We start from the raw sequence: 23,521 nt of genomic DNA, 5'->3' as shown, positions 1-23,521 counted from the left end.
TAAATATTATTGCAAAAGAGATGACAATTATTATTTATTCATAAGATTGATATTTTCAAGGGATTTTTATGTGAATCGAATCCATTTGATGAAAAAAAGAATGTTTTGAGTTTAAATGAGCAATCAAATGAAACTTTTGATCATTTAATATCAGGCAACGTTATAGGCGAGCATCTTAAAACCAAATTAAAAGATATGGGAATTAAAAAGCAAATATAGGCTTTGGAAATTAGGAACCTAATCTCAAAACTCTCAAACAGCACCATCCCTCATTATACAATATGAAGCTCCATTACTTTTCGGAATTCAGATTCTCATTCCGATCAAAATTACCAATTGTGCGGTTAGATGTAAAATATACGAGATGATCTTTCTATTTTTCTATGCAAAGTGATATGAAATTTTATGAAAAACAATGAAAATCGATCAAGATTTGACACAACCGTCAAAAATGAATGTAAGCACATGCAACCGCAAGATTGTTGTCATTGGCGAGCAAAATGTAGGAAAGACATGCATTTTGCAGAGACTCATTGATAACACATTCAATCCAAACACACCACCAACAATTTCTAATAGCACATCGAAATTCTCTTGCACTCTTTCGAATGGCAAAGAAGTTACCCTTACAATTTGGGATACAGCTGGTCAAGAAAAGTATAGATCACTTACTAATGTTTATTTCCGTGATTCTCAAGCTGCCGTCATCGTTTTTGACGCTTCTAATAAAAATCCAAAGCCAGAAATCCAGCAATGGGTTGACAGTTACAGAAATGTTGTCGGACCTAAATGTTATATTATTGTTGCGGCAAATAAATCAGATCTTATTCCTGACAAACAAGGTTTTCGCTCACGTTTACATGACTTAGAAGAAGAGCTCAAAGATATTCCTGTTAATATCGTTTCTGCTAAAGATGGTGAAGGTATTCAGGAATTATTTGAACATGTTGCCTATAAAGTTAGCGAAATCGTACAAGAAGCACCTGTAATCGAATTTTCAGAACAAAAGAAGGGATGCTGCTAAGCGTCTTTTTCTTTCAAAGAGCGAAATTAAAATTTATATTTTTTACTTTTTAAAATAATGGTATAAACTTGAGAATTTTACACCCTCTGGTATACTGGAATTGATTGTGTTATGTTTCTATTTGAATCTTATTTTGTTTAGATAATCTTTCGTTCAGTAGCCAAAATTTTGTAATCAAAACTCTAGACTTGTTGAACTTTATAAAAACGCTCATGTATTCTAAAAAGGAAATTTATATTATATGAAATTAAGTAATAACATTTATTTTTAGTCTGTAAGTCGCCATTATTAACACAACAAAGTACATATATATATCAAGTCATGATTTTAAAACTTCTTTTTGTATTTAACAATAATTTTCATGATTAATCTTGCTGCTTTACTAATTCATCAAAAATTGCATCATTACCGTTTGTAGCATCATCGTCACTTGAAAAATTTTCTAGGAATTGTTTAATTGCTGGATCTACAATAAAATCATCGCTTGGATCTTTTGTTGAAAAATTTGGAATGATAATCCCGCCATTTCCACCTTTATTAGTTTTTAGAGGAACTCTCTCGTCTGGATCTTCATGACTAGTTTTGCAACAGGAAGTTACGAGTCCCATTTTTTGTCACGTTTATTATAAATTATCTCTCAGTTTAATATTTCTGTCACTTTTATGCAATCAAAAAATTCCCTATTATTTTTCGGTCGCTTTAATGGAATTCTGATAAACTTCTAGAGACACCCATGAAATGCATAGAAAAATTATATATTTCAAGAAATATTCGGCTTATTTTCTATTTTGGAGTGTTTAATCATTATGTTTTGCAAAAAATCATGTAGTGTTTCAATTTCCCTATCACGGGAAAGTCTAAAACGCTGAGCACATTCCAAAATGGCAAAATCATTTTTTCTTTCGTGTATTTACATTAGAAATACAGAATATAAAAGATGACATCATCAGCAGAAATTTCAATATACGATTCAATCTTTACGATTATTAAAGAAGATCGTGTTTCTGAGTTAGAATCATCTATTCATCAATTATCAGATGTTAACTTCTCCATTAAAAACTATCCCGATAGAGAAGAATTTTGTGTAAATAGTCCACCAATCATATCTGTTGCTTGTTATTTTGGATCAATTAACTGTTTCAGATATTTATTTAACCATGGAGCAGTTTTAAGTATTGCTGATACGATTGGGCGACTTCCAGTTCATTACGCAGCTGCTGGTGGTTCAATGCCAATATGTGATGAACTTGATAATTTAGGAGCAGATTTTCAAGCGCTAGATACATCAGGCCAATCAGTAATTCACTATGCTTGTAAATTTGGACATACGAGTTTAGTGCAAAAGTTTTATCTTCGTGGTTTTGATTTAGAATCACCAGATATCAAAGAAATTAGACCAATTCACTTAGCATGTTATAATAACAATACTGAGCTTCTATCATTTTTATGTGAACAATCAGTTGACATAGAATGCAGCACTCGCTTTGGAGATACTCCTCTAAAAATTATTCTAAAGCTAAATGAGCTTGAAATGCTCAAGGTATTAATTTCATACCATGTGAACACTAATATTCAAGACCCAATAGAGAAAATGACACCAATAATGACTTCAATTAGAAATAATAGTATTGACTTAGCTGAAATCTTGATATCCAGTCCTGAGACTAATGTTCAAATTGAGGATTCAATGGGTTGGACTGCCCTTCACTATGCTGCAGAAGCTGGTTTAACTGATATTTGTCCCAAACTTATCAAGAAAGGAGCAAACATAAACTCTGTTACCATGAATAACATGACACCTCTTCATCTTGCTCTTAACCGACAAAAAAGTGAAACAGCAAAATATCTTGAATCAGAAGGTGGGCTTGTATGGGTATAAGCTCTCTATTATAGTTACCTTCCCTTGTAATAAAAATGTTCAAATTACTCATGATTTTGATAGAATTTTAAAATTTTATATCTCAAAAAAAAGTTAAAAGGATAACCAAACAAAAACAAAACATTTTATATAAAAACAAATAAACAGTACGAACAAAGAAATTAGTTAATTCGAATTCACATGATAAATTTTGTGAAAAATAATATAAATAACCATCTCAAGAAGTTTCTGGCGCGTTGGTTCGCATTTCTCTCCGAAGTCATCAACGGCATTCTGTAATTGTTCTGCGTTAGCGTTAATAATCTGTTGATAAAAACAATCTGTTAAAGCGCAAAAGATAATAAATCTGTCTGGACTTTTCTGTGAAATCTGAAGCCATTTGTAGAAGTCATCTTTTGCTTCTGAGTCCCATTTTTTGAAGATTGAGCATTTTTTGACTGCTGCAGCTGAATCCACTCCAAGTTTTCTCAAGAGTGGATCGAGAGTCTGTATTTCGACTTCCTTTCCACGGTGAACAATCTCTGCAAAGCCGAGATTATCTGTCGGTACAGGATTTCTGCAAACAGGGCAAATGACTGGTTTATGGTCAGATTGGCATTTCTTTGACCATACGCGAATGCACTTCTGGCAGAATGTATGGTGGCAGCTAAGAGGAACTCTTTTCAAAGCTGGTTCGTAGCAAATCGGGCATGGTTCGGCTTTATCTGGCGGCATTAATGTTTCATCAATATCAATTAATGGTGAAAGTAATATTGAAGGCAAAGGTGAAAGAAAAATGTATCGACAATCTGATTTTGAAGTAGACGTAAGTTTTGTTCCTATTTCGAAATCTGGACCACCGCCAAATACGATTTCATCTGAATTAACAAGGTAATGACGATGAATTTTTCTATGATTAACAAAAGTTCCATTTAAGGTCTGTTTATCTTCTAATACCCATTCAACTTTATCAAAACCTGCGGTTTTTGAAATTGTTGCATGAAGTTTCGAAATTTCTTTGCCTTGAGCTGTATCAAGTTTTATTGCCGAATGTCTTCCGATTTCGTTGAATTTGGAAGAAAGAACAATAGCCTTTGGGGCATTTGGATTCTGTGGAATGGAATTATATACAAGTAAAGCGTGTTTCTGTGGTGGGACTAGTATGTTATTCAATTTAAATTATAAAAAAAAACGTAGTTTGAAAACGATACTCAAAACAAATTAAAAATGCAATAAAGCGTATTCCTTTAATGATACGGATTGCTATCTATGTGACAAAATCCAAATATTTTTCTGAAAGAAAGACTCTTTACACTTGAGTTGCCATTTTGATTCCTTAGTAGTATGTGAAGTGTGATTTATAGAGTGAACGAAAAAGCATTGACTTGAGACCCATTCTCTCCGCTCCTGTGCTCTCATCATTTCTGTTTTCCACATTCACGTCAATAAATCACACCTCACGCATATGACATCACCAATGAAAAATTTTTTAAAACACAAATGAAAACTTTAAACACGTCATTAACTTCATTAGGATTTTTTACGATAATGTGAAAAATTAAGGGTAGCGAAAGACCACAAAGCGTGAGAGTGTGGGCGAGAGTGACAAAAATAATTTTAAAAATTAATGATGAAATGAATGTTATTAAAGGAAATGATGAAAATTTATAAATAAAATCAATTGAGAAAATGAAAAAAATCATAAGCGAAAAAATGAAATTTTAAATAAAATGATAATAAATATTTTATGAATTAATGAAAAATTCATGATAAAAATTATTAAAGTCATGAATGAAACATTAACGATTTCATAAATGAACCAATGAAATTTATAATGAGTGATAAAGCAAATGATGAAAATTTCATGAAAATTAGAGTTTGGAAAATTAGAGCTAAAATTAATTTAATTTTTATTTTTTTATTTTTTATATAAAATGAGTGTTAAGACAAACGACATGAAGAAGTTAGGATTCACTAACGAGGAAATAAACGAAATATTGGATGAGGCAGGAATTGAAGTTAGCAGATATTATTTAAGAAATTGCCAAAAATTCGCGGAGTTATTAAATGATTTAGATTATGAGGGTGAGATGAATAAAGATGATGTTATAAATTTCTTATATCCTACATCTGACAACAACGAAGAAAACGAAAAACCTAAAGAAGTGCAAGAAATAGATAATAACGTTTATGAAGAACGTAGAGGAGAAGATGAATATTATGAACAAGATGAAAAGAAAGCGGAAGAAGTAAGAAATGAAATTGATGAGGAAATAAAGAATGAAAAAGAAGTGGAGGAATACATGAATGAAATAAATAAAGGGAATTTAGAGATGGACGAAGAATACGAGCGTGAATTAAACGCAGAAGCTATGAGGATTTATGAAGATGTGAAGAGTTACAACGATGATGTAAAAGAAAGAATCGAAGGTACATTTGAAAGATTAGATAAAAAACCATTCGGGGAAAAGTTAGACTTGAGAATTTACGGAAAAGATGAACGGGGTTGTGCCATGTGAGGTGAAAATCACCATACACCGATTGGACCTTTTTAAAAAAAGATATGGTGAGTATTTGATTTGTTCCTTGGTATTTTGCACACAGATAGACTAGGGTAATGCCGATCATTTCGTGTAGGAATTATGACCCAAGTTATTCACATTATAAAATTATATAAAGTGTGTCTAATTTCAATAATATTCATATGACCTTATAGTATGGTACCTATATAATAATACATATAGTTTATAGTAATATCTCAGTTTTTATAGTTTGATATCTTATTAATTATGATCAATATGTGTGTATTAGTGTATATTTTACATGGCGCATATAGACTTGTGTTAGACACACACAGTTATATATATTAAAATGAAAAATACGCAGATAATAAGGATCTCAAGATGTGATGCCGAGCATCTGCTACATATTTGGGGGTAAGCAGCAGATGCTGGCATATATGTGTCATAGCAAGTGTATCTATGCTAATAGATTACACTTGCTATGACTTTCCCGGAATCTCAAGATGATTCCGGGAAAAACAGTAATAACCTCTCAAAATGTTCGTTTCAATATCATAAAGCTGAGAAATGGGCTTTGACCTTGAGAAAAGGCCCATTTCCCAGCTTTATGATAAATTTTAGTTATCATTGCGAGTGTCTGCTGCAAATCTCGGTTGAAGCAGCAGGCACTCGCAACCGTATTCCACGGCAAGTGTATTTATGGTGTTGGAATGCACTTGCCGTGGCTTTTGTACAATCTCGTGATCTTACTGGAGTGAGCGGCAATGGAAGCCAAAACCACTCCACTCAGTACCAGAAAGCTATGAAGGAAGTCCTAACCTAGAGAAAGGGCTTCCTTCATAGCTTTCTGGGTGACATGAGATTTGTAATTGTTGAACATTGAGTATTTTGCAGACTCTGGCCTTTGCTTGGGCCAGAGCTTCGTATTTGGATGTCCCCAGGGCCGGATTCCTCTCCTGCCGCCCTAGATCAGGACGGCATTTGAGAAAGCCGGCCCTGAGGACAGTAAGCGAAGCCCTGGCCTTTGCTAGGGCCAGACCTGTGTATTTCTTTCTTTCAGGGCCGAAATGAGAGGAGATCGCAAGTGAATGTGGACGACCTCCCTCAAAATCGGCCCTGAGGATTGTATTTGCAGGCTCTGGCCTTTGCTTGGCCAGAGCTTCGTATTTGGATGTTCCAGGCCGGATTCCTCTCCTGCCGCCCTAGATCAGGACGGCATTTGAGAAAGCCGGCCCTGAGACAGTAAGCGAAGCCCTGGCCTTTGCTAGGGCCAGAGCCTGTATTTGTATGTCTTTCAGGCCGAGTTCTTGCGAGACCGTCGACATGATCGACGATCATCACAAAAAACTCGGCCCTGAGGATTGTATTTGCAGGATCTGGCCTTTGCTTGGGCCAGAACTTCGTATGGGAACTCTCTCGGGGCTGGTTTCCTCTCCGGCCGCCCCGAATCAGGGCGGCTTTGAGGAAACCGGCCCCGAGGATGGTTTGCGAAGCTCTGGCCTTAGCAATGGCCAGAGCTTGTGATTTTAATGAAGAGCCAAGTTCCTCTCGGATCGGGCCTAATGAGGACGACCGTCGAGGAACTTGGCTCTGAGCTGATGAATTGTAAACCCTGGCCTCGATGAAGGCCAGAGTTTTTAAGGGAATGTTTTGATGGGATGAGCCTATGCTCAGTAAGCTCATCCCATCAAAATATAGATCCAAGGTGATGTGATTTTTGCATCCCTGGGATGGACGATACACCCAAAGTGTCACCTTTTTGGGATAACATGAATTTTAAATATCATGAGAGTTCTGCAAACCATATGCACAATATCTATTCAGCCTGACTTCTTGTATATATGAGTTAGACTTCTTAAATATTGTGCTTGGGGCGATATAAGCATTTCCGAGATTACCATCGTGCTCTATAGTATGCTACTTCTCCCTGGTTCTAGCTCAGTTCCAAGGATATTGGCGTTCAAGGATTTGGCAAGGTCCTTCCGAAGTCTCTCATTCGATGAGAGATTTCGGAAGAATCTTGCCTTAAAGTACTCCAACTCTTGTTCTTTTGTTCCTAAATAGTGAGAAAAGTTATTTGACTACTTAAGGTAGAGATTATCCGAGGTCCCTCATTTGATGAGAGGCCTCAGATAATCTCTGCCTTAAAATTGTACACTTGTAGTCCATGAGAGTGTAAGTATACATTGATAGGACAGCTTTCTTCTGAAGTCTTAGATTTGATGAGAACCTCAGAAGAAAACTGTCCTATTTTATAGTAAAAGGAGTTTCAGGAGCTCCAAAGCTCCCTTTCGTAAGGATTAGGAGCTTTGGAGCTCCTGGTTCGTAGATGTGTTTCGCATCTTTCATCAGCAAAGGACATTTACCATCTGGGACTCAGTTGATGGAGACTCAGGAGCTCCCTTTAGTAAGGATTAGAAGCTTTGAAGCTCCTGGTTCGTAGACGTGTTTCGCATCTTTCATCAGAAGAGGCCCAAATGGTAAATAGCCTCTGCTGATGAGCTTCAGGAGCTCCAAGGCTCCCTCTCGTAACGATTAGGAGCTTTGTAGCTCCTGAAGGTAAGGTAGGATTGCTCTGATCTCTAATCAGTAGATGCCATGCCTCATTATGAACTCTACTGACAAGAGATCAAGAGCTCCAAGGACTCCCTTTTTAGTTAGTGGCGTTCTCACCATTTAGTAGGATTGCTGATCCTACTAATGAAGTGATCACTTAGTAGAGTAGGTGACAAAAGTGCATACTCTTAAACAACCGTCGGATTTCCGGGTGAAATCGTGACACACTTTCGTCTTTCGTAGGCAGTGGTGGTTGTTACAAAAGGTAACTTCGAATGTAGCGTGAAATCTGCAAAAAAAATTCTGAAATTTGAATGGAGAACACAAAAATTGAATAGTTTACGTCAATAAAAAAGAGAAAAATGAAGCCAATGTGTCTCAAACCTAGGACTTAGAGCAGCAATCCCACTGTTTATAACATTACACTACATGCATCTCTCACCTCAGTGAATGAGATCAACTATATGATAACTTTTTCCCCATTATATTCTTGTGGAAAAGTGACAAATAGCAACTTTGACCCTCTCTCATCACTTAGTATACGTTTTGAATAAATTGAATTTTTTTTAGAATTTAGTATTTTTTATAGACATCACATGTATATTATAAATACATAAATATATTCTTTAATTCAAAAAATTCAATTCGGTTTTGGGATGGGTATCCCAGCCCCAAGTATTCAATTTTATTCAATTTTTAAAGAATTTTGGGTTGGGATGCCCAGACCAAAACAAGCTTTATATTTTGATGTGTAGATACGTATGTGTGCATCATTGTTGTGTTATATATTATGTTTTTAATGAAAAAAAATCTGATTCAAAAAAAATTATCACTAATTAGTTGATAATATAAAGAAAAAATAGATAAATTGTATGTTTTGAGAGTATTTATCCACATTCACTCATATGAATTTCATTAAATAGTGTCTTTTTACTCCCAAATTTATTTTGAATTATTGAAATCAAAGAAAAAAAATCAGAAAAATTTCTCGAAATTTTTATTTTCAAAAAAAATTTGGATTTTATATTGAAAACTGACACTGGGAGGACGATAGGGCTGGGATTGGAGATACCCCGCTCAGTTGGGAAAAATACGGATCTATAATCAAAACATTCGTTTAAAAATTGAATTAAAAATTATCGTATGCATTGAAAAATTAAAAAAATAAAAATGAACAATATTATTATATAATGAGATATACATGGCACGGCGGGCGCAAAAAGTGACAAAATAGAATACCTATGGTGGCAAGACAAAGGAAACATTTTTGTAAGGCAAACATTATATCAAATACCTTTACTTTGTAATAAGAAATATAATTATCACGAAATTACAAATAAATATTGTTTAATATAATTAATAGCAAAATTCTTTTTTATTATTTCCCTTAAGACCTTACTTATTAAGTATACGTATAACAAGCTTGTACTGCATGTATTAGTTAATAGAACAAAAGAAAATGAGCTCAAATGAAAAAAAATTTCATGCTATTTTGGAAATATGCATATTCGAAGTATGAGAGTTGTAAACACTGAGAATTTTAAGCTTTGGTTGATGATAGTCTTTAATTTTTCTTGAAGTAGTAAATTATTTGATATGAAAATTTAATGGCCAGCATAATCAATCGTGCGTTTCGTTTCTTGATTGAGAAACGATGATTGTGTGCTAATGAATTATTGCGTCTGACAGGTTATGATTATGGATACCTGAAATTAAGCTTTTATGGGAAACATCACCGAGCGCCATTTGGCGCCCCTAATGCTGTTTCTATCGGTATGATTAAGGAGCTTTCTTATGCACTTTCATCACTTGAACTTGAACGCTACAAGATATATGCCCCCCTCCCAATGGGAGGTGGGAGCAAAAATTGAAATGTTTACATTGATTTTTGAATACTTTACAAGCGCCCCTCCCAGTGGGCGCGGGCGCAAGTGATCGGGTCAAAAAAAATCATAAAAATATTCAAAATTGCGATTTTAATAGATGTTTAAGAAGTAAATTTATTAATAACGATATTTCATAGTACAAAATGTGTTCAATCTCTTCGTAAATCATTCAAAAAAATCAAAAGAATTTCCAAAATTCAATTTTTGTAGTAAAATTTATATCTTTTTCTATCGTCTCCTCCCCACCAGTGGGAGCCACCGGAGGCGCGGGCGGCGCCGCTGGCGCCAAAAAAGTAGCGCCCATCGTGCCATGTATATAATGAGAATAGAATAAATTACCATAAAATTGAATAAAATTATCCAAAAAAAATTGAAAATTTTAAAAATTAAATAAAAAATAACAAATTTCATAAGAAAATTAAGGAATAGAGAAATATTAGATAGAAAGAGTATGTTTATTTATGATTATAAGATTGAAATAATGAGATTTTGAGAGTTTTAAGAAGAATGTGATCTTTATATTTTTTTGGAGGAAGGTTTTACAAGAAAGGAGTTAACAAATGCAGGGTATTGTCCCTTTACCCTGCATTTGTAAACTCCTTTCTCGAATTGAAATTCGATGTTTAACATTCTTTGAAAAAAGTGCAAGCTATTCGAGAAAAGAGTTTACAAATGCAGGGTAAAGGAACAATACCCTGCATTTGTAAACTCCTTTCTCGAATTGAAATTCAATGAATCACATTCAAGTGAAAAAGTGCAAGCAATTCCTGATTTGCTCATATAGGTGCAGGGTCCTAGTGATAGACCCTGCAAATATATGAGCAAATCAGGAATTATGTCCGACACATTCGCATCGAAGAACAAAAGTGCGCGCTTTTCCCATTCTGCACATATTGGTGCAGGGTGCCAGTGATAGACCCTGCATATATATGTGCAGAATGGGAAAAGTGTTTGCAACATTCGCATCGAAAGGTAAAAGTGCAAGATTTTCCCATTCTGCACATATTGGTGCAGGGTGCCAGTGATAGACCCTGCATATATATGTGCAGAATGGGAAAAGTGTTTGCAACATTCGCATCGAAAGGTAAAAGTGCAAGATTTTCCCATTCTGCACATATTGGTGCAGGGTGCCAGTGATAGACCCTGCATATATATGTGCAGAATGGGAAAAGTGTTTGCAACATTCGCATCGAAAGGTAAAAGTGCAAGATTTTCCCATTCTGCACATATTGGTGCAGGTGCCAGTGATAGACCCTGCATATATATGTGCAGAATGGGAAAAGTGTTTGCAACATTCGCATCGAAAGGTAAAAGTGCAAGATTTTCCCATTCTCACATATTGGTGCAGGGTGCCAGTGATAGACCCTGCATATATGTGCAGAATGGGAAAAGTGTTTGCAACATTCGCATCGAAAGGTAAAAGTGCAAGATTTTCCCATTCTGCACATATTGGTGCAGGGTGCCAGTGATAGACCCTGCATATATATGTGCAGAATGGGAAAAGTGTTTGCAACATTCGCATCGAAAGGTAAAAGTGCAAGATTTTCCCATTCTGCACATATAGATGCAGGGTGCCAGTGATAGACCCTGCATATATATGTGCAGAATGGGAAAAGTGTTTGCAACATTCGCATCGAAAGGTAAAAGTGCAAGATTTTCCCATTCTGCACATATTGGTGCAGGGTGCCAGTGATAGACCCTGCATATATATGTGCAGAATGGGAAAAGTGTTTGCAACATTCGCATCGAAAGGTAAAAGTGCAAGATTTTCCCATTCTGCACATATAGATGCAGGGTGCCAGTGATAGACCCTGCATATATATGTGCAGAATGGAAAAACTATCTACTTTGAATATTCTACATCGGAATCTCTTGGTCAATATACAATTAAATACAATGATCACATCGATATTTGGAGATACAAGATAAGTATCTCCAAATTCCGATGTGATCATATATGATTGTCGATAAAATTTTGAAATCTCAAATAAGATGCAGATTAAAAAATGGATATGTGACCAAAATGAGTTTACAAACACAATATAGAGTATATATATAGATACCTCATTGTATTCAAAATGAAATAAAACAAAATTTTTGAAATTCATATCTTATATAAAACACATTATTCCTCAATACTATATGAGTAAATATGGCTTGATTAGTATAGATATATGCACATATATTTGGCCCCCAATATAAATTCTATGTTTTCGGGAAAGCAAAAGGTCCAATCGGTGTATGATAAATTTCACCTCACATGGCACCGCCCCAAGATGAACTCAGGGTTGTGGGTCAGAAATTAAAAGAATTTTACGAAAAGCATATAATGACTCAACCAATAAACACTAAAATTTTGGTTCATTATATCGTAAATGGTCAGGAGAGAAGCCAACCAATTGATAAAGAAAGTTTTAGACAAAGATTCGAGCAAATGTTAAACGGTCAGTTCATTTATAAAATCGAAGAATTAAGCGGTAACATTTCAGATGATGGAACCAAATTATATTTGGAATTTTTCGACGTCATATATTTCACCATTGATGATAAGATAAAGAAGCCAGCAAATGCTAAAAACATGAAAGAGAGTAACTTTTGGGGTTATAGATTGAAGAAAGAATATAAATTATTAGAGCCATATTTAGCAAGATATCAAATATTCACGAAATTGACAAATGAAAATAATGAGTGCAGGGAGGAAATGAAATATAACTGTTTAATATATGCCTTAAGTTTTACTATTAAAGATGAAAATTTATTAGTGGAGATTTCGAACAGGTTTTTGGATTCTAAATATTGCCCCACTAATGTGTTAGCTAAAATATGTGATGAATACAAAATAAAATGTGTGTTAAGGTATGTTGACGATAAAAGCGGTAAGGTGAGAATCGCTAACGAGAACAAACCCGGCAAATGTTACGGACCCAGTGAAGGCTATAAATACTCTGTCTCATTGTTTACCTATAAAAATCATTACTTCATAAATGAAGAAGTGTCCATTAATCCATTCTTTATTAAAAATTATGATAAAGTTTGCGCTTACGGTAAGCTGAGAAATTGGACAACTGAGCAAATGATGAAAGCATATAAATGTGCCCATGGACGATTCGAAACAAGCACACAAAAAGCTCACATGTCAAGTTTAAACTTAATTTTAAATTTAGAGGAGGTCGGAGCTTTTGAGCCATTATACAGAAACGATAAAGACGTGGATAAGGCAAAAGTCATGCAATTTGTACCAAAGGAAAACGTAAAGGGAATAAAAAATATTGATAAAAGAAATTTTCGAATAATGAAGGATAGAATAGGCGAAAATGAAAATAATGATGAAAAGAAAGTGGAGAAAAGTTACTGGTTCGGTGATTTTGAGACATGCAATAAAGAAGGTCAAGAAATCCCATTTATGGTGTGCTTATCAAATGAAGACGGTAGCATAAAAAAGACATTCACGGGGTTTAATTGTGATGAGCAGTTAATGAATTATTTACCGAATAACTCAATAATATATTTTCATAATATGGGTTATGATGGCAGGCTATTAATGAAATCTGGAATAAAAAATAACATCATGAAAGGCTCAAAAATCATTAGACAGAAACACATATATAATGGAAAAGAGTGCGGGACAAATTTGCCAACCGTCACTTTTTCAATAACCTTAAATTACGCTTTTCTAATTTTTTTAAAAAATAACCTTAAATTATATTTGAAGAAATTATGTCTATGATATATGTTTTATTCTAGAATCTTGGAGTTTTCATGCACTACACAAGAGCTCCAAGGTTCCAAGAGTGAATGCTCAATAGCAATTATAGAGATGTACCTTTTCAAAATGACTTTTACTGATTAAATTTAATCAATAGAAGACATTTTGAAAAGGTACCTCTACAATTAGATATACAAGAGATTCAAAGCTTCATTTCAGATAGATTTGAAACTTTGAAACTCTTGGTAGATTTTGAGTGAATGCTGACAATCATCTTTGAGAAGGTTTTCTTAAAGAAAACCTTCTCAAAGAGGTTTCTCAGGAGCCCTGAGGCTCCCTTTCGTAATGATTGGGAGCCTTGGGGCTCCTGAGACGAAGAATGGCTTCGCCGAATCTTTGATCAGCAGAGGCCAAATGAAAAGGCCTCTGCTGATGGATTCTCAGGAGCCCGCTCCATTAATTTTTTTTAAAAAAAGTGCCGTGTGGCAAATTTGTCCTGTTCCCAATGGAAAACACATTGAATTAAGAGACTCATACAGTATATTCACAGAGAAATTAAGTAATTTTCCGGTGTGTTTCCCTGATGCATTTAAGGGAACAGATATTAAAAAGGAATTATTCCCATATAGATATTACACTTATGACAGAATTAATGAAACGGGAGGAGTGGGAATTATTGATGAAGTAGGAAACGATGAGACACCTAAATGGGGTAAAAAACAAATAGCAACTTTTAAACAAAATATTAAAATGATTAATGCAGAGAAGGAAAGAGGAACATTCGACATGTTCAAATATTGTGAATTCTATTGTGAACAAGACGTTAACGTGTTAAGGGTTGGATTCGGTGCTTTCCGTTCTGTTTGTCTTCAGGAACCCATAAACATGGACATTTACAATATAACAACTGTTCCAAGTTTAGCCAATAAGTTTTTAAATCGTGAGGTGTTTTATCCTAACGGTAATTTATACGAAATATCAGGAAGTGTGAAGGAATACATAATGGGTGCAATTTATGGTGGGTGTTGCATGACTAAAAATAATAAAAGATATGTTGTAAAGGATAAATTGAATGACTTTGACGCATGTAGTTTATACCCATCAGCAATGAATAGACTATTCACAATTGAGGGAAAGCCAGAAATTATAAATGAATGCTTGATAGATGATAAAATTTATGATGACAATAATCCCCACCCTTTATTAGTTCGTGCTTTCGATGAAGACCAAACAGAACCAACGAAAGATAAAGATTTGAGTTATTTTGTGGTGGATATTGAAATAACTAATGTTGGAAAAAGTAGAGACTTTCCGTTAATTGTTTTAAGAGATGAAAACGGATTAAACAGAAACGTGAATGAAACAGGATTTATGAGGGTGGATATGATAGCGCTTCAGGATTTGGTAAAATATCAGAATATTAGTTATAAAATATTGGGTGGCTTAATTTGGAAAGGTAACAGGGACCATAGAATACGAAACACCATTAGAAAAATTTATGATTTAAGGAGAGTATACAAAAAAGCCGAAATCCGATGGAAAAAATATTAAAGCTCATCATGAATTCAGCGTATGGAAAAACTATCCAGAAAACGATAAAGACAACAAATACGTATATAGAAGATGATAAAAAAGATTATTATTTATATAGTCACTGGCATCAAGTTGAGGAATTTTACAAAATTGATGAATCTAATTTATGGTGTTTCAAAATGTGTAAAGTTTGGGATACACAATTTAACAGCCCAGTATTCGGCGTCTCTGTTTTGTCAATGTCTAAGCGCATAATGAACGAGGTGATGACGACGGCAGAAGATTTAGGAATAAATATTTATTATCAAGATACAGACTCAATGCACATAGAAGATGAAAAAATATCTATGCTGGCTGATGAATTTAAGAAAAGATACGGGCGTGAGTTAATTGGTTCAGATATGGGTCAATTTCATAACGATTTTGACGAATTAGAAAACGCTTACTGTGTCCTTCATATATCAGCAGGAAAGAAAATTTATTATGATTTATTAAGAAATGACAAAGGACAAACAGCTGAACATTTAAGATTAAAAGGTATTCCATCAGAAACTATAATAAATCATGCTAACAAATATTTTAAAGGACGTGTTAAAAATTATATAAAGCATTATACTGGGGTGAAGAAATAAACTTTAATTTATTGGATAATAAGACAAGGTTTAAGCTTGAGAAAGACGGCAAAATAATGAGATGTTGTAAATTTGAACGAAAAGTTAAAGCAACAGTGAAGAGAGAAGATAATAAAAATAAATTAAAACATAAATGAGAAATTATTTTTACCAAACTATTTTAGCATTTACGCCTATTTCCTTTAATCTTTTCATTACTTCTGGGTAAGCATATTTAACGTTTTTGGTTTCCCCATCCTTGATAACATATATAGCATTAACCCTGCGATATTTATTTTTAGTAATGCAACCGCTACCTAAATCTTCAACGTCCAGCTGTACATCATCAGCATCAGTGAGTAAATCGACAAATCTCATTAATACCCAGTCGTCGACTAATACTAATTTATTAATAAATATTGGGTTATCTCTTATCATTTTCAACATTAAATTTAATGCCTCGATTTCATTTTGAAGCTTTTATCTGTTGTTCATAATAAATTTTATCCTTTCCGTCTTCATTAACTTCAGGATATTCAGGTGGTGGTGGTAATATTTCAATATCTCGAGATTTAACGGCTGATTCACTTAATGGTATACGGTCAGTTGAAACGTAAACTGAGGTTTTAGGCTCCACATTTACGTTTACATTTTGTGAGTTCTTCGCTTCTTCACGCTTTAAACTTATCATGGCGTTCATGTTCATTTTAGTAAAAAATAAAAATTTTAATTTATAGTTTATTATTTGTCATTTCATTTATTACCATATATAATTTACTAACTGCTTCGCTCAGTTCTTTTAATTCTTCCTCAATTTTATTTATTCGTTCATTTCCTCCTTCCTTCATTTCTTCATTTTTAATTTTTCGTGCCACATAATCAGTGATAAGTTTAACGGTCACCTTACCGTCTTTATCTTTCGGTTTCGTTATTTTATACCCTGGTATTTTATATTTGAGATTTAATATATACGTGGATAATGTCATAAATTCCTCTTCATTGAGTGCATAATATTTATTGAATTCATCAACTGTGTTAAAGGTTATGGTTTCAGGGTTGAATGATTCAACAACTTCAAGAGGTTTAATATTTTTCAAGTTCTTCAATTCACCATTTAAAAATTTAATAAGGGATAAAAAATTAAATATTAAATGACAACTTTTAACATCCATCGAGGAACTTTAACAACATCACCCGTCACTAATGATTCACAAACGAATAAACCACCCTCTTTAGATATGACTTTAAATACTCCCTCCAACAGTTTATTTTTCAGTTTATCCATACTGGACGCTTCATTGTAAATTCTCACTTTATGACCGATTACATCGAATTCAGGTTCTTCATGAGTTATGAAATTCATTTTGGCACAATATAAACAGAATTCACGCTCCATTTCGTCTGTCATCATGTTTGGTGATACAGGATGTTTGAAAAATTTAGTGAATGAAGTGTTGGGTGAGTTATTATATTCATTTATTAAATATTCCATAACTTCAGGATAAATGATAGTCCCATATCCTGCGTTATAGTTCATAGTTCGTAATGTCCGGCAGATTCTGTCCAAAATTGATAGCGTTGAATGGTTCCCTCTTGATTCTTCGTTGGTATCCACAAAATTTGAAACTTTATTTTTAACGTAAACCCTCAATGTTATGCCGTTTTCTATACACCAATAAGCCAAATCATTGCCGGTAAAAGCTGGCTCTTGGTCACAGACTAAATGTTTAATGTTTACACCATTTATTATTAATGAATTTAAAGACTGAATAGTATTTAACGCTGTCATATTCTCTTTCGTTTCTTTTGGTGCTTTCCATTCACCATTAATTTTAGTAATTAATGAACTCAATATGGCATAAGTTCTTCTAGTGTTCATCTCAACAACTAACAACCACACGAACACATCAGAAATGAAATAGTCTATAATATAAGTTCCTTTTGCTCCAACAGTTTTCATATAATATTTTTTATTTCCTTTCAAATCGAATGAATCCCTTTCTTTCTCTTCCAATTTATCCCTAACTTTATCAAATCCCCACTTCATCCTCTCACCATAATTTATGAGCTTATTTTTACTTCTCCATGGACTCGATTTAAAAACTTTTCCCTTTTCTTTATTTCTTCGTTTATCTTTTCATCTACTTCATCCTTTTTAAAATTCTCATTTTTTCCCTTCATTTCTGTTTTCTTTTTCTCTGCCTTTCCATTTTTATGATATTTATCATATAATGATTGAAAATATTTTAACCGTTCATTAGTTATTTCATTATTTGGTATTCCTAACAATTGATATTTTACATAATCCCTCAACGTCTCAACTTTTGCATATCGTTTCTTACTATATAAGGCGGTATTATTCAAAATATTTTTTATTCGTTCGTCATAATATCGCTTTAATTCACGCTCGTCATTTACTTCGGGTTCCTTTGATTTGTTGTATAAATAAAATATTATATCCTGATGATTGAAAGCAAAATTTATAACCCAATCGATAGCGTCTTCTTCCCTTCTCAACATGTCCAAAATTTTTTCGTAAATGTCAAGCAAAAACGCCCATGGTTTAAATTCATTATTTATTAAAGCCTGACTTAATTTTGGGTATAATCTATAATTCTCATTAAAATAATTCATTAACTTTTTTCTTTCCTTCTTCCTCACTTCAGGGTTTTTGTCTTCAATACTTGATATAAATTTATTTAATTTGTATTCATAACCGTTCAGTAACTCACCAATGTGTTTTTTAATTAATCCTATATCATTAATATTAGACATTTCATACTCAATAAAATATTTTTAATTTATTTTAAATGAGTTATGAATATGAAGACGTTGACAATATGTCGAGTGATGATTTGGTAAATTACGAGATGATGGAAGAACTAGAGGGCAGAAGTAATAAAGAAAGTTTGACCAAAATTAAGGGAACAAACATTTATTTAAATTCAGTGAATGTTTTAGTGGGTAGACAACGGACAGGTAAAACGTACACGATGACAAAGGAGATAATAAAAATTTCACGAAACAGTAAAGAAACACATTTGATAATTTACATTAATAAATCAGGAGACGCAGACGATGAGACATTTTATAAATGTTCTCAATTGATTGAAAAACCATTAATATATGTCAGTTATAAAGAAGCCCCAAAGTTAATAAATGAGATAATAAAATATAAAATGATTTATAATAAAATAAAAGAAAATAATTTGGAGGATGAATTACCAGAGGAAATGAGGGATGAGCTATTTAATAAATTATTTATCACTGATTTCAAAAGTAAATTTTTACACACGGTGGTAATTCTGGAGGATGCAACGAATACTAAAGAGTTAAACGATAAAACAGGATTAATAAATGACCTTCTCACTAAGTGCCGACACATTCAATTTTCATTCTTTATTTTAGTTCATTTCTGGAAAGCACTCAGCACCAACTTAAAATCTAACTTATCCACTATATTTATTTTCGCTGGTTATTCACGCCAACAGTTACAATATATCACGTATCAATTAAATATCCCTCTTACCTCTTCTGAACTATATAACATTTATAAACAAATCACTGGACATCAGAAATTATATATAGACGCAAACGAGCAAACATTTAGCGTTCTCAATTAATTTTTATCATTTATTTTTACATTAATTTTTATTTTTTATTTATCATTAAATGGATGAGAGATATGACATATCGAATTTTAACACAATTGAAGATATCAGAAAGCCAAGAGAGAAAAACGGAAAATATACGGGAGAGAAACAAGACCTTTACGATTCATTAATAAACATCATTTTAAATCATAAAAAAGAAAATTCGAAGGTTCCTTTGGCATCATCAATTAAAACGGCTCAACCGTGGGCTGAGAAACGTGGATTACGCGCTGGCGTTCAAGATTTAGACGGAGACGGAACACAAGAAGTGGTCGTTTATGATAAAGCCGGTCGTCCTATCATTATTAATGGTTATAAGTTAAGGGACTCCGACTTCGCCTTGAGGCAAGCATATTTTGACACTCACACAACAAAACAGAGCAGAATTAAAGAACCAAGCGTTAATGAATGGGGTAAACGTTACGCTTATGATTCAACGGTAGACCCGAATAATCCATGGATTACCCATACAAGACTAAAGCCAGAGGGTCAATTATTAGAACAAACAGGGTATAAAATGCCGGTGAAACCAAAGAAGACACAATCAATATTTAACATATTCACAAAATTAATTGCGCCATTAGTTAAAAAATATTGGGCAGGAGATGCTGAAGCATTTAGAAATATCATAGGCGCCAAAGGTGATGAATCCAATATTGAATTCATTAAAAAGATTATTTCTCCAATCGTTATTTATCGTATGCTTTACGTTCGATTGGTTGAGAAAAAATATTTTCAGTTCTTAAATCTGAAATTGTGTGAGGGTTCGTATCAACAATTTAAGAACTACATTAGAGATAACCCTAATAGATTCTGGGGATTCTTTAAAGAAAATTATTTAACAAAAGATTTACAACATTTAACACCCAAAATTAATATAGAAGTAATTAAACAGGCTATGTGTGCGGATGATTGCGACTGGGATGGTTCCGACATAAATGATGTCATTATATGGCTATTAGGTTTGAATAATTGTAAAAATCCTGAGTTCGTCGCTTTTTGCACTGACGGTGTCCAAGCTGCTGCATTACTTCAATTACTGAAAAGAAAAAGAAAGGCTGAAGTTGATGAAGACCCAGTCGCTGCACTTAATGAATATAGAACGTGGCGTGTAAAGATGGAAGATTTTAAAGAAGACGCCCGCAGAGGACAGAAGCAATGGTTCAACATGGTTGAAGATTATTTTAACGGTGCAGTTAAAGAAGATACTAAACGCTTCGCATATATGATGGAGAATGGACTCAATCCGTTTGCAGAAGCTAAAACAGTGGAGGAAGTTGGAAAAGCCGGCTCTTCATCTCCAATGAAAGAAGGCAAACCATCAGCACCACCAGACGACAAAGGAACTGAAGGAGCAGCACCAGAAGAAGCTCCACAAAGTGAATGAAATAAATGATGAGGAATGATGAAAAATAAATTTTAAATTTTAATGATTAAATATAATATTTTTATTTTTATGAAATGGATTTGATAATAAATGAGATAAAGAACATGAGAAATGGTGATAATTTATCCGCTAAATTAACTGGCGGAATTTATAATATACCTGATTTAAAATATGAAATACCATTGACTGAAATAAATGTTACTCAAAATAATCACGTGAGAAGTTTAATTGAAATGGTGCATAAAGACGCGGGAAGTTCTATATGGCATGATTTAAGACCTGAATTTTATAAAAAGCCGATAAACATGGTTTTATTTATTAGTGATGAAAAAGACATACTAGCTGCAGATACCGTAACTCAATTTGTTTTAATTAATTTCATGATGTCTTATGTATTCATTGGTAAAAAATATAAATGGGTTAACTCAACTGGAGGAAATGAAGCCTTAACAAAATGGGTTCCCGGAGAAACCGGATTTGATAAAACAATGATAGAAAGGGATTTATCCAATTATTTTGCTTTATATCATAAAAACCCTTCAGAATTACCAACAAGAGGAGCTAAAATTTATCTTTGGGGTTATGCATCAGAGCCAATCAATTTAAAGCTTTTGGAACATGAAAAAGATTATGATAGTGTTTCGCCTGGTCATTATATGCTGGGCTCAATGCCATTAAAAGAAGACCCCGACCCATACGCAACATGAATTTTAAATATTGATGATAAAAATAAATTATTCATAATGGGTCAAAGTCCTCACCGATATGTGCCTTAATTATTTTTATTTATTCTCCTCAATCATGCCCATTTTATCACCTATTGTCTTTATCGCTTCATAATGATTAATAAGCACCTCATTTAATTTTTTAATTTCTTCATTTATTTCATTTATTTTTTCATTTAATCTATCCTCTGTCATCTTTACCTCATTCATAACTTCAACTTTATTTTTATTCACTTCATCCCTTAAATCATTTATCCTTTCATCTTTTCCATCTCTCATTTTCTTCAGTGACTCCAAATTAAATTTCACCTCACCTGATGCTTTTAATTCTCTATTCACTACTGACATCATTTATTTATAAATAAAAATTTCAATAAATTAATAAAAAACGCGCCACAAATTTAAAAGACTGTTTTTCCTCATCACTTAAAGGCTCACCGTTCAAATGAGTGAACCATAAATTAAAACCATTTCGGCGAGAATTTATTTTATATTTCGCCGTGTCCTTGTTTGGTTGGTCATTAACGAAACACGCTGCATAATTTAAATAGTGGTCACGTTCGATAAAATCTGCGTTCATGATTAAGTCCCCAACTAATGAGCCATTTAATACCGCCCTAACTTGTTCAATAACTATATATCTTTCATTCTTGCTTGCCACAAATTCTGACGGTAAATTATTTTTCTCTTCATCTGTCCAGTAATACGTCTTCATTTATTTAAAAATAAAATTCAAAATATATTTAATTAATTATCTTGAGAACCTGGCGGAGAACCTGACGAAACATATTTAAGCCCGTCATCAACTGAAGCAATAAAATATGTGTCACGACATACCCATAACTGTGGTGGTGGTGGATGTGTTTCTTTATTGTTTGCATCTACGAAATAATAAGTATCCCTTCCTTCACCTGTGAATAATGGTTGCCCTCTGAATTGGATCGCGACGTTTTGACCGTTACTGTCTAAACCATCGAATGTATAGCCGGCGTTGTTTCTTTCCACCTGAACGTTAAACATAAAACTGGTTCCATCACTGAGAGGGTTTTTATACTTTGTACCATCTCCTGCATTCTTTTTCATTGTTATTGAGTCCTCGAATTCTTTAGTGCATCTCAAACCATTTGATAAATCACCTGCGATTAATTGATATTGAAGGAATCTTGCACCCTGAGTTGATACCACTTGGTCTGGTATGTTTTGACCGTTAAGGATACTCTTACATTGCGTAGTTAGAAAGAGAATATGATATTGTCATGATTGCTAAAGTTTTAGGCTCCAGAAATGAATATACATCAAACTGAAACAATTGATAAATTGAATGAACTTTTGAGAGGTTCTCAAATAAAAAAAATTATCTAATTTTTTACAATATTACTATTATTTTATCCACATATGTATATATAGTAATTTGAGAAAACTTTTAGGAAAAAATAAGTTTAATAAAAATCTGAATTTTACTTGTTGTGGGATTGTTATTAATTGACACTCCAGACGTATTACTAATAGTTATGCGTATGCAATTAAAGTATTTCTGATGGACAAAATGTGAGATTTATATCAGATAATTCATTTCTACTATTAAGTTATTCATTTATGAGTTTGCACTTATTCGCACTAAATAAATAACTATTAAAAATTGTTTTAATTAATTGACACCATATAATAGAGTGAATTTTGTTTGATCAAACAACAATAGATGATAGATATAAAGCCAAGAAACTTGCTATTAATATGCTCTACTTGCTATTTCAATGTAAGTATGATATTTTCTAAATGTTTCGTTCAGATAACTTAGATATATTAGTCAAAATTTGAAATTTTAATAGCACATATATTAAAAATAATTATTATTCATAAAAGATTAATGAAATAGTAAAAAAATCAATCAAATTATAAAAATACAACATTTAGAAGAATTCTTATTATCCTTCAAAAAGTCAGTATTTCTGCTGTAATTTTCTACAACATTGTAGTTATTGCACTTTGTCTATGGATTTGTATATATGTTATATATAAATTATATATCTAAACTGCCCATAAGTGCAATTTTTATATAA

General features: G+C 33.2%; 12 protein-coding genes and 1 pseudogene across 13 annotated transcripts, besides 4 other annotated features; 7 read left to right on the top strand and 6 right to left on the bottom strand.

Moving 5' to 3' along the window:
- Nucleotides 1-60: 60 nt before the first annotated feature.
- TVAGG3_0376970 (retrograde vesicle-mediated transport, Golgi to ER) lies at nt 61-1,638 on the top strand (the record flags this gene model as incomplete). The annotated part of the gene is made up of 1 exon (XM_001328828.1): nt 416-1,024. The coding sequence occupies one exon, from the start codon at nt 416-418 to the stop codon at nt 1,022-1,024; it is 609 nt and encodes a 202-aa protein (XP_001328863.1).
- A 323-nt stretch (nt 1,639-1,961) lies between these two features.
- Nucleotides 1,962-2,903, top strand: TVAGG3_0376960 (spectrin binding; the record flags this gene model as incomplete). The annotated part of the gene is made up of 1 exon (XM_001328827.1): nt 1,962-2,903. One exon carries the CDS (start codon nt 1,962-1,964, stop codon nt 2,901-2,903), a length of 942 nt encoding a protein of 313 aa, XP_001328862.1.
- Nucleotides 2,904-3,068: 165 nt separating this feature from the next.
- On the bottom strand, nt 3,069-3,617 carry TVAGG3_0376950 (zinc finger, RING/FYVE/PHD-type domain-containing protein; the record flags this gene model as incomplete). The annotated part of the gene is made up of 1 exon (XM_001328826.1): nt 3,069-3,617. The coding sequence occupies one exon, from the start codon at nt 3,615-3,617 to the stop codon at nt 3,069-3,071; it is 549 nt and encodes a 182-aa protein (XP_001328861.1).
- Nucleotides 3,618-4,778: 1,161 nt separating this feature from the next.
- Nucleotides 4,779-5,452, top strand: TVAGG3_0376940 (uncharacterized protein; the record flags this gene model as incomplete). Its single annotated transcript, XM_051231949.1, has 1 exon — nt 4,817-5,401. The coding sequence occupies one exon, from the start codon at nt 4,817-4,819 to the stop codon at nt 5,399-5,401; it is 585 nt and encodes a 194-aa protein (XP_051101679.1).
- A 1,397-nt stretch (nt 5,453-6,849) lies between these two features.
- On the bottom strand, nt 6,850-7,087 carry TVAGG3_0376930 (uncharacterized protein; the record flags this gene model as incomplete). The annotated part of the gene is made up of 1 exon (XM_001328825.2): nt 6,850-7,087. A coding segment is annotated over one exon (238 nt), but the record flags the coding sequence as incomplete, so codon positions are not given.
- Nucleotides 7,088-7,667: 580 nt separating this feature from the next.
- Nucleotides 7,668-7,839: a mobile genetic element.
- Nucleotides 7,840-8,123: 284 nt separating this feature from the next.
- Nucleotides 8,124-8,153: a mobile genetic element.
- Nucleotides 8,154-10,672: 2,519 nt separating this feature from the next.
- Nucleotides 10,673-11,592, bottom strand: TVAGG3_0376900 (annotated as a pseudogene). The gene has a single exon. A coding segment is annotated over exon 1 (920 nt).
- Nucleotides 11,593-12,487: 895 nt separating this feature from the next.
- Nucleotides 12,488-19,281: a mobile genetic element.
- Nucleotides 13,463-14,056: a mobile genetic element.
- On the top strand, nt 14,303-15,103 carry TVAGG3_0376880 (organellar and viral DNA polymerase type B; the record flags this gene model as incomplete). The annotated part of the gene is made up of 1 exon (XM_001328823.2): nt 14,303-15,103. One exon carries the CDS (start codon nt 14,303-14,305, stop codon nt 15,101-15,103), a length of 801 nt encoding a protein of 266 aa, XP_001328858.1.
- On the top strand, nt 15,265-15,717 carry TVAGG3_0376870 (organellar and viral DNA polymerase type B; the record flags this gene model as incomplete). Its single annotated transcript, XM_001328822.1, has 1 exon — nt 15,265-15,717. One exon carries the CDS (start codon nt 15,265-15,267, stop codon nt 15,715-15,717), a length of 453 nt encoding a protein of 150 aa, XP_001328857.1.
- Nucleotides 16,163-16,402, bottom strand: TVAGG3_0376860 (uncharacterized protein; the record flags this gene model as incomplete). Its single annotated transcript, XM_001328821.1, has 1 exon — nt 16,163-16,402. One exon carries the CDS (start codon nt 16,400-16,402, stop codon nt 16,163-16,165), a length of 240 nt encoding a protein of 79 aa, XP_001328856.1.
- Nucleotides 16,844-17,656, bottom strand: TVAGG3_0376850 (uncharacterized protein; the record flags this gene model as incomplete). Its single annotated transcript, XM_001328820.1, has 1 exon — nt 16,844-17,656. The coding sequence occupies one exon, from the start codon at nt 17,654-17,656 to the stop codon at nt 16,844-16,846; it is 813 nt and encodes a 270-aa protein (XP_001328855.1).
- Nucleotides 19,282-19,368: 87 nt separating the features above from the next.
- On the top strand, nt 19,369-20,736 carry TVAGG3_0376830 (uncharacterized protein; the record flags this gene model as incomplete). The annotated part of the gene is made up of 1 exon (XM_001328819.1): nt 19,369-20,736. One exon carries the CDS (start codon nt 19,369-19,371, stop codon nt 20,734-20,736), a length of 1,368 nt encoding a protein of 455 aa, XP_001328854.1.
- A 74-nt stretch (nt 20,737-20,810) lies between these two features.
- TVAGG3_0376820 (uncharacterized protein) lies at nt 20,811-21,443 on the top strand (the record flags this gene model as incomplete). Its single annotated transcript, XM_001328818.1, has 1 exon — nt 20,811-21,443. The coding sequence occupies one exon, from the start codon at nt 20,811-20,813 to the stop codon at nt 21,441-21,443; it is 633 nt and encodes a 210-aa protein (XP_001328853.1).
- Nucleotides 21,444-22,208: 765 nt separating this feature from the next.
- TVAGG3_0376810 (uncharacterized protein) lies at nt 22,209-22,544 on the bottom strand (the record flags this gene model as incomplete). The annotated part of the gene is made up of 1 exon (XM_051231948.1): nt 22,209-22,544. One exon carries the CDS (start codon nt 22,542-22,544, stop codon nt 22,209-22,211), a length of 336 nt encoding a protein of 111 aa, XP_051101678.1.
- Between the last annotated feature and the right edge of the window lie 977 nt (nt 22,545-23,521).

This window comes from Trichomonas vaginalis, chromosome V (assembly GCF_026262505.1).
Source record: "Trichomonas vaginalis G3 chromosome V, whole genome shotgun sequence".
NCBI classification, from domain to species: Eukaryota; Parabasalia; order Trichomonadida; family Trichomonadidae; genus Trichomonas; species Trichomonas vaginalis.
This window is presented reverse-complemented; position numbering and strand designations above follow the sequence as displayed.